At 44.8% G+C, this 14,900-nt stretch overlaps 1 protein-coding gene across 9 annotated transcripts in view; it reads left to right on the top strand.

The window, feature by feature from the left end:
- Positions 1-14,900, top strand: part of A4GALT (alpha 1,4-galactosyltransferase (P1PK blood group)) — a 34,857-nt gene that overhangs the window by 4,906 nt on the left and 15,051 nt on the right. For 2 of the 9 annotated variants that reach the window (XR_014688337.1, XM_084505793.1), the window contains exon 1: positions 3,476-7,933. Coding sequence is in view for 6 of the 9 variants with exons in the window: in XM_084505793.1 (XP_084361919.1) it covers positions 7,928-7,933 (6 nt within the window). In the remaining 3 variants the exon portion in view is untranslated. Of the gene's footprint in view, positions 1-53; positions 1,005-3,475; positions 7,934-9,146; positions 9,238-14,900 lie in introns of those variants that run through there. The other 7 variants (XM_084505798.1, XM_084505796.1, XM_084505797.1 and 4 more) reach the window with 7 other exon arrangements.

The raw sequence follows: 14,900 nt of genomic DNA, 5'->3' as shown, positions 1-14,900 counted from the left end.
TCATTGTATTATGTGTTAACCCTATCTACATCCCAAAGAAGTTTAAGCTGTACAGTTCAACAGGAGTGCTTTATTGCTTGCAGTACTGGGTATGGAAGATGCTTCTGCTCCTTTTTGCAAATTCAGAAAAGCCCCATGTTCTGCCCCTGGGACAAGGTGTCCAGCGAGCGGTGGGTGGCAAATACTGACCCTGGCAGCTCTGTGACAACCATACAGCTTCACAGCTTTGGACACTTGTTATCAGCTGCAACATTGGTGGAGTCAGTTTGGGATTTTCTGTCAATTTTGGCTTTTATGACTTTTTTTTTTTCAAAGTGGGCTGCTAGTGTGATAAATTAGTAGGGGTTTGTTCATTGTCCTTGAGAATTTAAAGAATCTACTGAGGAGATAAGGTTTCACAACTCACGGCATTGTAACATGGGGACAAATGGGGAAGGGGAGTTGGGTGAACATCCTTGTTAAAACAAAGATTTTGTAAGATACCACCCACCCACCGCAAGACATCCTGTTTTGCCCCCACCTGAACACAAGCACAACGCATGATCACCGGAGGAAGAATAACGACCCCCAACAACAGACTGCGCAGTCTCAGGACAGGTGTCGACAGGTCTCGACAGGTCTCGACAAGTCTCGACAAGCCAGAACTTCAATGCTATAAAACAGCGACACTGGAAAGGGGAAGTTGCATGCCATGGTGGAGCGGAGACTCCCCAGCTGCCCAGCGCTGTTTTGCTCGTGTCTGCTTACTTGATTAATAAAATAATTTCAATAGACCAGTAAATAGTGTGGTCCAACTTATAACAATTTGGTGCCGTGACTCGGATGAAGGCAATCTGATTGAAAGACCTTCGGAGGGGGCGCCCCACTGATTTCAGCGGCCTTCTCTAGGACTACTTTCATTCAAATCCTTCACCGACGAACCCAAAATTAGACACAAGCAAATAAAACCGGTAAACCCCAGGCAACCTTTGTGCACGAAGCCCGAACGAAGACCCGCGGGGTGGGTAAGTATAGGCCGGTGATCCGTTCGGTTGGGGTTGGGTATCCCGGAACATAACAAACGAGACGTCCAATTGCGGACGAAGCGAGTGTGGACCCCTCGGTAGTGCGGTTCCCACATCCCGCGAGGGACTGGGCCACGAAAAGGGGGAAGCGATCCATGCATGTGTGTGTGAAGGTGTTCCGGAAGATGGGACAGAAGAAGAGTAAGCCTTCTGGTCTCATGGGTGGGGTAACGTCTGATGTTAGGTTACCCCGGGATTAATGATTAAAAATTGGCAGGATTCCCTTTTTAGGCGGGGAAGGAATAAAGTAAAAATGATACATTATTGTGTTGAAGTTTGGGGTGGTAAGCAGATTCGAGGAGACCACCTTTGTTGGCCTGTATTTGGGTCTTTTGAAGATTGGGTTTGTCAGGCCTAAATATTTATGTAACTCAAAGGAACTCTTTAGTCTGGAAGAAAGTGAGTATGCGCACCTCTGGATAAATTCAGATACGAGGATGCATCTATATCCTCTAAAAGAAAAAGGAAGGTAGGATAAAAAGAGAAAGGACTTGGAAGTCCCGACACCGCCCCCGCCCTATATTCCACCGCCCGCATCAACGGCTCCCGTCCTTAATGGACTCCCCGAATTAGCTAATCCAGGAGAATTGGAATCGGATCATGAAACACAGGGGCCGGTAACCAGAAGCAGGGCAAGAAATCAGAAATCTGCTTTAAGGGAGGGATTACATCCCCTACGAGAAATAGCGATGGGGGGACCCCAGCCAGGAATGGAATATGTGGCCATCCCCATTAACTCCGGGGATGTCTGAGATTTTAAGAAAAGGACAGGAGGAGGGTAAGTGAGCTTTAATGGCAACTGGCATAATGTTTGCAGCTGCTGAGGAATAATTCTAACTGGAATAATAACTGTACATTGTATATTGTATATATAAAAGCCTGGGCATTTTTGTTAAAGTATTCTTTTATACATATGTTAATATGTAAATATAAGAACTGCCATTGAGGTGTATGTCTAAGGGAACAAAATTTGCCCATGCATATTATCGGCTCATCAGGTTTAAATGTCCTCAGTATAATTGTCAACAGGCAGTTAATTTACAGTGGTCTGATTTTACTTGTGTATCTATATATTGTGGATTTTGGAGGGATTGGGATTGACTAGTAAAGAGCTTCTAGGAAAACAGTGGAATATTAACCACTGTAGATTACAATAGGAAAATTCAAAGCAAAGAAATCCCGAGGAAAAGCCCTCTAGGATGTATACTAACACATTGGAGGGATATAGTGGGGTGAGAGGGTACAGAAAGTAAAGAACTCTTATCAAATATTGTAATCAATGGTGGCCACTTTATAAACTAGAGGATGGAGTGGAGTGGCCCCTAAATGGAACTATTAATTATAACACCATATTACAGTCAATGTTGTTTTTGTGGAAAGAAGGAAAATGGGATGAAATATAGTATATTGATTGATATGTTGTTTCAGTATCTTGGAGGGAAAAGGTATGGAATTAAGTTGGACTCTGACTGAGCCTTTGGTGTTGGTATTAGAAAAGTACGGGCTGGAGAAAGATAAAGGAAGTGTTAAAAGGGTTGCTGAAGGTGTTAAAGGTGTGGCATGTAGTATTTAACAGAGCTGTTTGAAGTTGAATGAGCAGGGAAAGAGGATGTAGGCATTATCTAAGTAACAGTCTAGAAGTTTTGGTATATTTGCATATTTGCTGTGGTGTTTGGTCAGTTTCCCAAGCATCGGGGAGGGGGACAGGAGGGGGGAACAGCCCGCTCCACCAGGGGCCTCTCCAGCGGCCGCAGGGGGGCTTCGGCTCCAGCGCCTGGAGCGCCTCCTCCCCCTCCTTCTGCACTGACTTTGGTGTCTGCGGGGAGGTTTCTTGCTCTCCCAACTGCTGTTGAGCAGCAGGTTTTTGTTTGTTTCTTTGTTTGTTTGTTTTCGTGGATGTGCTCTCACAGAGGCACGGACTGTATTGCTCATGGCTTGGCTCTGGGCAGCAGTGGGCCCCTTTGGGGCCAAATGAAATTGTCCCTTATCTGCCACGGGGAGGTTTCTGGGTTTTTCTCACGGGGGCTGCCACTGCAGTTTCCCACCCCCACACCCCTCACACCCCCCCTGAACCCTGCCATCAAACCCAATACACTGGGGCAGTTAAGTCATTACTGACCTGTAAAGTATCAGGGATTAAATTAACTAATGAAACCCTAAATGTGATGGGGGTAGAAGGTACTGGGATAACAGTGCCATTTTTGGGGAATACTAAGCTGAGACCAGGGGATAAAATGATCACTGGGCAATTATTGTATGTATCCAAGGTGGATACTAACTTGTTGGGAAGGGATTTGATGATTAAATTGGGCATTCAAATAGTAAATTGTTAGACTGGAATAACAGTGTTATGAATGGAGTGCTCTCTGGCCTGAGAGCAAACATACGTGTATATTCACCTCTGACTGGAAAGACCCTGAAATGGGGGCGGAAGCAACAATATAGGTGGACAATTTTACCTCAGGGGTTTACAGGGCCACCTATCTATTTGGGTAAATTCTAAAAAAGGTTTTGGAGCAATTACAACCTCCCAAGGAGGTATTAATGTTACAAATATGTGGATCATTTTAAGGAAAATCGATACTCCCTGATGGGAGAGAAATGCTGAATAAAGTGATAATGAGGCAAATATTAACTGTTTTACATCAGAAGAGTCATTGGGAGGTGCAAGCAACGTGTGATGTTGTTCTAAGAAAGCATGTCTGTGTAGAAATATATACTTTAGGGAAGCACACATGCAGAGGATGTACTATATGTCAAAGGGTAAATAAAAAGGTCTTCTGTAACCTATCTAGAGGGGGACGGGAGCCAGGGCTTTGACCTTTCCAAAGTATACAGGTAGACTTCACTGAGTTACTTGTTTGTCCTAATTGACCACGTGACTGAATGGGATTTTCACAGCCCCTGGCACCCCTCCTCTTCTGGAAAGGTAGAGCGAATGAATGGTGAAATTAAGAAACAACTAACAAACCTTATGCTGGAAACTAAGGCTTCTTGGCTAAAATGCTTACCCCTTGCACTGTTAAACATATGGACGCAGCCCAGAACTGATGTAGGAATTTCTCCTTTTGAAATGCTATATGGTATGCCCTATGACTTGGAATTGCCACTTGATCACCCTCAATTCTAATTAAGACTTGGAAAGAGACTTTTTTTTAACACCACGATGGGGAAGGCCCCTATGTTGTTTTGCTTACTACAGAAACAGTCATCTGGACTATGGAGAAAGGATGGACACATGCCAGCCGTGTTAAAGGACCCATCTGTGATGAGAAGTGGGAGATCGCTCCAGGAAACAAAGACCTGAAGCTCACATTGCGACGAACTCGATAGGTACCGTGGGTTAAGGTAGAGGCTCTCCCCTGAAGAACACTACTGCTGCCGAGAAGAACTAAAACCTCGTAGTTGGCTGCAACCCAACTGACGAGTGAGGCAGAGGAGTGAATAAGTGGGGAAAGAAATGGGCCTCAGCCATTCCTATCGGTATTTGGGGGTTCTCGCAGTGATTTCATCCTGCATAGCGACTCAACACCACCCCCACCAACCTTTTAAATGGACTTTAAGTCGATTCGAAGATCAACAGGTTATTGCAACCCGGATAACATCGGGGGGGGCAAGCTTTACTTCTACACTATGTCGGCTGATCTTGAGGCCCTGATGCTGGGAATATATGGGATTTTATTTCTGCCCAAGTTCTAACCCGGGAAAGGGGTACTGTAAATGCCTGAACGTGTATTATTGTGCATACCGGGGGTGTGAAACCATTGCTACAGACTGGACACTCGGGGCTGGTCGGGATAAATTCTTACGAGTAGGATATGGGCTGCAAGGTTGTAACCGACAATTGGATCCCCGTTACAGGTGGCGAGGGCATGGTATAGGATATACAGGAACCTTCCACGGAAATAAAGAAATATGCAAGGTTCTATATATAAATATAACAAACCTGGATGATACTAGCTGGGTACTAGGAAACATGTCAGATTTTACGAACACGGAACAGATAGGGGAGGACTCATACTAATAAAGAAGGAAAAACCCGAGACTTCCAAGGTAGTCGGGCCCTAATAAAGAGTTAATAGGGGAAGGTTTGGTTGTCCAGACTGTAAAGATACCTGGGACTGCCCAACCTACTACAGTGTTTTCTAATAAGTTGACAGTTATCCTTTCCCACACTGCTTCCAAGCATTGTGAAAAAAGAAAGGGGTTGTACCCGAGGAGATAACTGAAGGGTACTGGCTATGTGTAAGTGTTAAGCCCCCATATTCAAATTCTTCCAAGTGCAGTTGGGGTCAGGAAATCGGGATAACTTTGACCCAAGTTACGGGAAAAGGTAGATGTATCGGCACAGTTCCAAGAGATAAAAATGATCTGTGCCATGCCACTGAAAAAAAAATGTGTACCAAACACACAAATGGTTAATTCCTGCAAATAACACTAGGTGGGTATGTTCATTGTTGGGAGTCACTCCTTGCTTATCTTTAAAATTGTTTAACACATCTCATGATTTTTGTGTACAGGTGGTCATTATACCAAGGATTCTATACCACACTGAAGAGTATACGTATACCCATCACACAGTGGCTGAATACCATCTGGTAAAGATCATACTGGGGTGGTAAGAGATACAATGACTAAATTGCGGGAAGGATTAGAAAAACGCAAAAGGGAAAATGAGGCTCGTCAGAATTGGTATGAATCCTGGTTTAATTACTCACCTTGGCTTACTACCCTGCTATCAACCATAGCAGGGCCCCCTTGTTGTTACTTATATTAACACTGACTTTTGGACCATGTATATTCAATCAAGTAATCACAATTGTGAAAAGTCGATTAGAAGCTGCTCATCTTATGCTTGTGCGTGCTAAGTATGAATCTCTTGAGCAGGAGGAGGACAACGCAGAAACTTTGATGCTCAGCAAGCAGATATTGCAAAAATTCATTGAACAAAATATGTTAGAAAAAGAAAAAGGAGGGATTGTGATAAATTAGTAGGGGTTTGTTCATTGTCCTTGAGAATTTAAAGAATCTACTGAGGAGATAAGGTTTCACAACTCACGGCATTGTAACATGGGGACAAATGGGGAAGGGGAGTTGGGTGAACATCCTTGTTAAAACAAAGATTTTGTAAGATACCACCCACCCACCGCAAGACATCCTGTTTTGCCCCCACCTGAACACAAGCACAACGCATGATCACCGGAGGAAGAATAACGACCCCCAACAACAGACTGCGCAGTCTCAGGACAGGTCTTGACAAGTCGACAGGTCTCGACAGGTCTCGACAAGCCGGAACTTCAATGCTATAAAACAGCGACACTGGAAAGGGGAAGTTGCATGCCATGGTGGAGCAGAGACTCCCCAGCTGCCCAGCACTGTTTTGCTCGTGTCTGCTTACTTGATTAATAAAATAATTTCAATAGACCAGTAAATTGTGTGGTCCAACTTATAACACTAGTAAGAAAGAGTAAATTTTAGTGAATATCCAAATTAAAAGAAAGCATGATGTAGGCAAGTAAAGGTTGGCCAACAAAAATATAATAGTATATATATCCAAATTTGACTCCTCCTAGCCAAAAATTTTCCCTGCAACTGAAAACAATTATTCCTTTTGAAACATTTCTTCATTTTTGTCATTTAAATGTTACACAATTTGAAGTTTTTTGATGCAATTGGCAGAAAACATTCTAGTATGATTCAATGCAATTTGGTGCAGATTATTAATTCAACTCTTTGGTTTCAGGCCAGGGAAACCTTTTGCAATCTCAAACTCTCACAGCCGGAAAGCATCTGTGATTTCCACACATCCCATCTATTTCAGCTCTTCCTGCAGCTCCTCACAGCCAAACATAGATGCATTGGTGTTGCTCATATTTATTCCTGTCCTGAGTGAGCGTACCAGGGTAAAAGCTGAAACAGATATGCACTTGGGCCATTTTTGTGGAAGCTAGAAGGCTTCTGGCTGTTAGTCCAACTGGAGGCTCTTATGCTTGCAGTACCAGAGCTCCCTTTGGGTTTAAATTATGCAGCAGACATCCTGCCATCTTTCTGGAGGTAACATGTTGTTCCAGTTCCCCTCTTATCATGTTTTCATTTCTAAGCTGCTTGCTGGACACATTGCTTCTAATTGCAGTTGACTCAACTAGCAAAATTTATCTGGCAAGCACCGATCAATAAATCTGATACCACCCTAAGGGCACTGAGTTAATGCTTCTAAAAGGTTTTCTTCTTATCTGCCAACTCTGCTTCTCTCTGCAACTTCATTTCGAGGGGGTGAGCACCTGCTAGCTGAGACATTCAACTCATTTCTTCATTCCTTTCCACAGAAATCTGATCGTGAAAGCCTGGCAGTGGGGTTGCACTCCAGTTCCTGTCCCGTTGTGGCCAAGCAGGATGGTGGAAATGGGTGGCATGGTTTGGGCCTGCTGCCTGGAGAGGCGCTTGTGGCTGGTCCCTCAGCTACAGTCCATCCCTTGAGGTGAGGTACCTATAGCAGCAGTGATGTCCATGACCAACACTGCAAGGGCTTAATGACCCCACTGGCCACCTTCCATGCCCTCCATGCATTTTTCCCCACCTTTGGCAAGTTGATGACTTTTGGTGCATGCTGAGAGGCCAGGGCCGTGACTACTTCCACAAGGACAGACTTGGCGCAAGCCCTCCATGAGGTTGGACCTCTCTGCCAGCAGGGCTAGCACTGGATCAGTGTGCTGGTTCTGAATGAGGCATGAGGGTGAAGCCAACTGTTTTGCTGTGCCTGTCCCCTCCCTTCAAACCCAAGCCACCAAACTGGCTGGCAGAGGAGGCAGGAAACTGAAGTCAAGTCAAAACCAGGCTGAAAACCCTCAAAAACTGTTGTGTTCATGCAGGTGAGTTACGGTTCTGAAATGAGCTCACAGGAAGCTATCTGCTCCTGTCCTGCGATGTGCTTTGGGAGGGTTATTTGCATAGTCTCACACTGTTTGCAGTGGATGTGGGGGTGGTAATTTGCCTTCTGCAGACTCTATTGTCTCTCTGAGACATGGCCAGGCTCTCAGTTGCATCCAGGCCTGGGCTGGATCATGACCCCCTCCGAGCATATGGGCAGCTCTGTCCCTTGTGTGTTGGCACAGGGAGGCGATCACAGGAGAGTGAACATCCATTGTGACTCTGTCTCCTTAAGCCTAAATTCTGCCCAGTGAAGATGGTGAAAAATATCTTGAAATCCATTTTAACATCAATTTAATTTCAGGCCTGCTGTTATGAAAGAAAGGGTTTAATGTTACCTCTGGGGGGAAAAAAAAAAAAAAAAAAAAGAAGCAGTTTCAGTTTACTTGACTGTGGGTAAATTTTATTTTATTTTATTTTATTTAAGGACAGCATCATAATTTATTTTGTTGAAATGTTTCTAATGGGTAAGCTTTTGTAATGCATAACTAGTGTGCTGTATCATGGGAGTCATGAAAAACAGGGCTAGGAGGCATCTCTAAAGGATTTGTGTCCAAACCCTGTTCCAGGTAGGATCACCTCTATGTAAACCATTCATGCTTATTGTCTAACACATTTCCTAAAATCTCTGGTGATCTTCCCACACAGGCTGTTCCATAACCTTGCAGTCAAGCTATGAAACTCCCTTGCAACTTGCAAGCAGCTCATCCACAGGCTACATTTTTTATTTATTTATTTATTTATTTAACTGATTGTTGCAATTTCATCATTTTTTGTTGATTTGCGTTGCTTTGCAATCATTTCCCATGGCAGTGGGTGGCACGGGAAACTCCCATCCGCCTGGGTTGCAGCCCCCGCCCGACAGGCACGGCGATGCGTTGCGGCTGCTTTACCCAAAATCGAGGCGAACACGGGGATAGGATTACGGGTGAGAGGAAATAAAATAAATAATAAAAGAAAAAATAATAAAAGAAAAAGATGATAAAATAAAATAGTAAAATAAGATATTAAAATATATTTTTTTTAAATCCAGAGGTGGGGCTGAAAAAAAAAAAAAAAAAAAGAAAAGAAAACGCGAATTCAGCGGCTCTGCCCGCCGCTTTCTGGTGGGACCCGAAGGGTCGGCCCCGCTCCGCCCGGAGGCGGCCCCGGGGCGGGGCAGCGGCGGGGGTCCCGTCCCCAGTCCTGTCCCCGGTCCCACCCCGGTGCCGGCCCCGTCCCGGCCGCGCTGCCCAGCGGCAGAGAGGTGAGCGGGGTAAAGGGGGGACCGGGCCTGGGAGGGCTGCCCGAGGGTCTCGTCCGGAGGAGGGGAATTGAGGGAAAAGGGTTTTTTTTTTTTTTTTTTTTTTTTTTCCGCGGAAGACTTTTCCATGAGCAGCTTCCCGTGGGCTGGAGCCGAGCTGCTTTTGGAAATTCGTCTCCGTGGGGCTCGGAGCAGGGAAGAGCTGGCCTTGGACCGTAGGGGAGAGCCGCGGAGGGTCCGGCGGGAATGGATGGCTCCCTTCCCGCTGCGGCACGTCCTTCTGGCTGGGCTTTCTGCAGGGGAGCACCCCTTGGTTCCCTGCGTGGCCTCCTGCGCAGGCATCGGCTTCTGAAGGGAGCTAGGGGGGGTGCCGGGGGCCGCACGTAGGGTGCCCGCCTGTACCACAGCCTGAAAAGGCTCTGTGCAACGTGAGAAGGGAGAGGTGAGCGCTGAAGCCCTGGGTCCAGGTGAACGACAGTAGTGTAACAGGAGGATGCGGAGAAAAGGGTGAGCTGGAGCGCAGGGATGCACCGATCCTGCTGCCAGCAGCGATGGGCTGGCTTGGAGGCGAGTGGAAAGGCGGAAGAGCCAGTGTCAGGAGGGAGCATGGCTGGCCGTCATGTTTCTCGCAGACATGCCTTGAAAAAGGTCAGAGTTTGAGCCGGGGTAAGGGTTGAGGTCTGAGGGAGAAGGATGGACACTCACAGTGGAGCTGTGGAAATGCTCGCTGTGGTAGCAGGGGGAAGAAAGACCCAGTGAAATAGTTGAAAGGAACCACATACATGTAACTCCTGTAACTGTAGCAATCTAAACCCAGTGAACTTGCTGAAAGGTGGTGAGTCCCACAGCCTTGGCTAAAAATGACTTAAATCAGCACGTGTTTCCTAATGCATGAGAAGCTGCTTACCACAGGCTCGTTGCTTCTGCACCCTGATGCATCCCCCACCAGCTTCTGCTGAGATCCTCTGCCTTTGCACTGCTGCTGCTATTTTTGTTACTGTGGAAGCCTGAGGAGCTAATCTTATGGGGCTCAAATTCCCCTTTTTATGGTTCTTGTAGAAATTCCAGCTGTCTCAAGGCAGCAGCTCTGTGGGAAGAAGTGATGGCCCTTTTTTCATTCTTGTGCCCCTCCTTTAGCAGCACAAAAGTGATAGTCATCCTTGAGGAACAGCAGGTCTGATGCTGGGTGAAAGGCAATCTGCCTGGTTTTAGGTGTGCAGCTCACTGCTGTGAGCCAGATTTGTCTTCTCACAGGATTCCCACCGCTTCTCAAGGCATTGATCAGTGACACTGATGAAGCCTTTCATGCTCAGGGTTCTTGCAGGGCCAAGGGATCTCACAGCTGGGGACCGTGAAGTTGTAGACTGTGCAATTTGATGTTGCTACTGAGATGAGTTACGTGCTACCACTACAATGATGCAGCCTCCTGGTCACCTCTTCCTGCATCTCTCTTTGTGCCACTACCTGTGCCTGTCTCACCCTGCAGTGGAGCAAAACTGGCTGTGGGAGCTAAACGAGTAAGAAGGTGAAATCCTTCAGCAGAATTAGCTTTTTGGTGCTTGAGCTTTCAGGGCTGTTTACAGCAGGGGCAGAGGAGCATTAAGGAAGAGTCTGAGGAGGACGGGAGTGGGCTTAGCAAAAATTAGCTGTCAGTTTGGTTTTGTTGTGCCATTGACCAGTACTGTGTGTGTCAAGAAGTACTTATGAGTAATCTTACATCCATCTTACATTTTTTTTTTTTAATTTGATAATTGCTATAGAGACAAGTTGCTGCCTGCCTACTGTAACTGCCATATAAAACCATACTGATATGGCTATTCCATACAGAGGTGAGACCACATTCATAGTGTTTAGCATTGAGTAAGTCTTGCCATAAGTACCATTGTGGTTTGGATCAGGTATGTGCTGGCAGGAGAGATTGGGTTCACCCTTCTCATCTTTTCTGGTACCCCCAGTAAATCAGCATAGCTGTACTATCACTTAGCTCCTGAGGGGTTGCTCTTCCCAAGCTCATGAAAGTCTTGTAGTGTGTCTTTTGGCTTTGAGACTATGACACCTTTCTCTGTGCTCATCTAGACTTGCCTTTTTTCCCCACAGGCACTCCTGCCCAAACAAATGCTTTAATTCCTTTACCTTTTTGGTTGTTCAAATCTATAAATCTTATTTTGTGTGGTGCTTTTGCTTGGCGGCAGTCATTTTGTTAGCAACTGTCATGATCCAAAAGGGGAACAAAGTAGTGAACAGAGCCTTGCTTCAGAGCCAGTATGCATCACGGGGTGTGGTGTGCTGCAGAGTTCAGGAGTCATCATCATGTCACCAGTCAACCCGATGTTCCAGCGCAGCTTCAGCCTGTTTAAGGAGGGAAGAGGAACAACACAAACAAGAGAGCATGTGAAGCTCTGTCTTGGGCAACAAACCGTCATCCCCCTTTATATCCTTGAGACATGAGAGGGTGTAGGGCACCACCACTTAGGCAACCGATGGATGCTGTTGATTGTGGTCTTTCTGAGACAGCTGATAGATGATGTTTCTTGTTTTCCATTATTTTCCTTTAAACAAGTTTTATTTCTCACATCAATCTGTAATTTCTCAGGAGATGTCATTCCTCCTTTTCCTGTTCTGCTCTCATCAATGACACAATGTCTTCAGGATGTCTCTGTATGAAATGTTCAGCCCCACTGCAAGGATGTCCTTGGTTCCTAGGCCTGTTCTCAGGCTGGCAGACTTTTCCTTCTGTCTGTGTTCAGCAGTCAGAACTTTTCTGACTGCAGTCAAGCTGCCTCTGTAGATGCTCCCACGACTCCACCCTTTGGCCTATGACCAGTTAAAGCTCAGTAGGAGTGAGACTACACCATACGTGATGTGTCTCTCTTGCCACCTAATGTCTGAAGTGGAAGAGACATCCATTTGGGACCAATGTTGCTGGAGCTTCTGGGATGGTTTGACAGATAAAGCACACACAAATTGTACCAGTTTAGATAGAAGTGATACACGTGGTGGTTTGATACAAGATGCAATACTGAAAAGCATAGATTCCACAATTAAAATGGAAGCTAATAGCAGTCAGGCACGCCATCCCCATATTCTGAAGCCTGGCAGCCAAGACCGTGGACAGGCCTTCAAGCAAGAATTGTCTTTGCACTATTTGGTGAAAAGTATGGATGTGCTGCTGAATAATGTTAACATCATATTCAGTCTTTTTGGCTTTATTTGGCTTTTATGCTTTGTTAGCATAAAAGCAACAGGTTGTATGAATACACAAACTCCTCCAAGTGAAGCTAAAAGATGATCTAAGGCCCAGCAATTTTAGATTGCCAATTGTAAAGCAAACTAATCTTTGCAGATCTGTTAAAGCATACACAGTAGTATTTTGGGTAGTATTGGGTACAGTGGAGATGTTATCAATAGCTCGTTCCAGTTTGGCAACACCCAAGTTTAGAAGCAATGAATATATAGCTTTATGAAATGCAGTTGATCTTGTTGCTAAGGGATTGTGCATTCTGTGCTTATGAAGTACGAGGTAATGGTTGTTTGGAAAACTAAGGGTTAGATTTTAAAATCAAAATGCAAAGTGCAACTACCACCATGGTGGTAGACTCTTATAGGTATCAATGCCACAAAGCCAAAACCATCCAGGTGTTAAAACAGTAGGCCACCAGCCTTGCCTGGAATTATTGTGATGTTTTCAGAACAAGCACTGTGGATCAGGAGAGTAATTAAATTTCATTAAGCATGTTTGGCTCAACCAGATTATCCAAAAGAGATTTCTATTTGTACAGCCAGATGTGTTGTCTGGGCCATATGTATTCCAGCTATTGTTAGTGCTCAGCCAACCATTTTTCTACAGACCATAGTGTGTAGAACTAGGACCAGTGAGATTATAGCATCTTTGATGATTTGTGTTATTAGCATTCCATGTAAGATTTTATAATTTCAAGACATCAAAAGCAAATTTGTTTGTAACTGCTGATTGATTTTCACAGGCCTGTGTAGCTCTCAGGGCAGCATCAAGAGAAGCTTGTGTGCTGTTATGTTTAAAACATGGTGTGCTTGGGTGTGGTTGTAATAAAAGGAGCAATTACAGCTGTTTGTTCCCACCCATCCTGAATTTGTGTACTGTGGCATTATAAAGCACCAAGGGGGTGCTTTACTCCTATTTGTAACAGGAGTGTACTTTAAGAGGTTGCTGTTGGTAATTCAGAGTATTGGGAAGTAAGTTTAGTAAATTAGGCTGGTACCAAAATATTTCATAGATTTTTTCTGCCAACCACCAGAATTCAACATCTGGTGTTTGAGGGTGGTACCAAATTAGGCTGGTACCAAAATATTTCATAGATTTTTTCTGCCAACCACCAGAATTCAACATCTGGCATTTGAGGGTGGTGTAGTCAACACCAGCAACAATTATAAGAGGGAAGGAAAGTCTCTCACATTGTTGTTCATTTCATGTCAAATTGACAGTCCATCATTAAGGGAAGCGGGGTAGAACTTTGTTCCAGGTGAGTCTTTCTAGCTGCTGGTGTTATCTGGCTGCTTATGTTAAAGTTCAGACAACTTGAAGGGAAAACAAAATCTCTTAATCCCTTTGGATATCAGGTAGTTTAGAAATCTGTTGCTCAGAAATGTGATGATGGCAGTGATCAAACATCTTTCTTGATGTAAGCCCCATCAGGGCTCTACCAGGAGCTGGCCTCTCTGTCTCTCATGTGTTGGATGTCCTGATGAAGGTGAATGAGGGCAGCTTTACCCTTCCCTGTCTTTTTAACCTTTCGAGTTGATTCAGCTATAAAACAAACATTAGACAGAACCCAAAACAGAACCTAAAAATAGAGTCTGGGTATTTTGGTATGAATCAGATGGAGGTGGTACATCACAAATGGGTGAGGGCAACATATCAAGGAGTGGCTTGTTACCCCCTTGCCACTGAACATTGTATACTGCTCATTTCCCTGGCCCCACAGCTCCGTTCTCAACACACCTCAAATTAAGTGACGTAGCAGGAATGACCCATGGACTAGGTTCATCACATGGGACACTGGTTCAATGCAATAAGGTTATCATAGCCACTAGTAATAATGCTTCCTGCAGTTCATCTGGAGCTCACCAGGTGATCAGAGATTCCTTTGCCCAATCTTGGTAATGGACCCCTTCTGCCCACTGAATCACAAAGGTCTGTAAGGTTCGGGGACATTCCCTCTGAGGGTGAGGAAAATTTATATATAAATCTTCTGCTGATCCTGCAAACAAAGATACTCCTGCTGCTTTATCATGCCAGAGACAGCACAACCATTTAACTATTGACTCCACAGGTCGTGTTTGATATGCTGCCTGAATTTTTCTCAAATAATCAACATCGAAACCTCAAACTTAAGTAGTATTTCATCTCAGTTGATTGTTCCCCCATGATTCATCAGCAGTGATTTCTTGTTTGACGAGGGGTCCAATTGTTATGGAATCAGTAATTTTCCTATCAGATTCATCTGAGCTGTCCCAAATATTTCCATCCCAGTCACTATAACACACAGATACACAGACTTTTAGAATTAAGTATAACCAAATTAAATCTTTCACATATAATTCACCTTTCAGCCTATTTTCCTCTTTTAAACTTTCAGCTTGTTCATTCTCAATTTTCCATACTGCATTTGGATTAAGGTGACCCTAAC

This window comes from Aythya ferina (assembly GCF_964211825.1).
Source record: "Aythya ferina genome assembly, chromosome: 1".
In the NCBI taxonomy this organism is placed as follows: Eukaryota; Metazoa; Chordata; class Aves; order Anseriformes; family Anatidae; genus Aythya; species Aythya ferina.
This window is presented reverse-complemented; position numbering and strand designations above follow the sequence as displayed.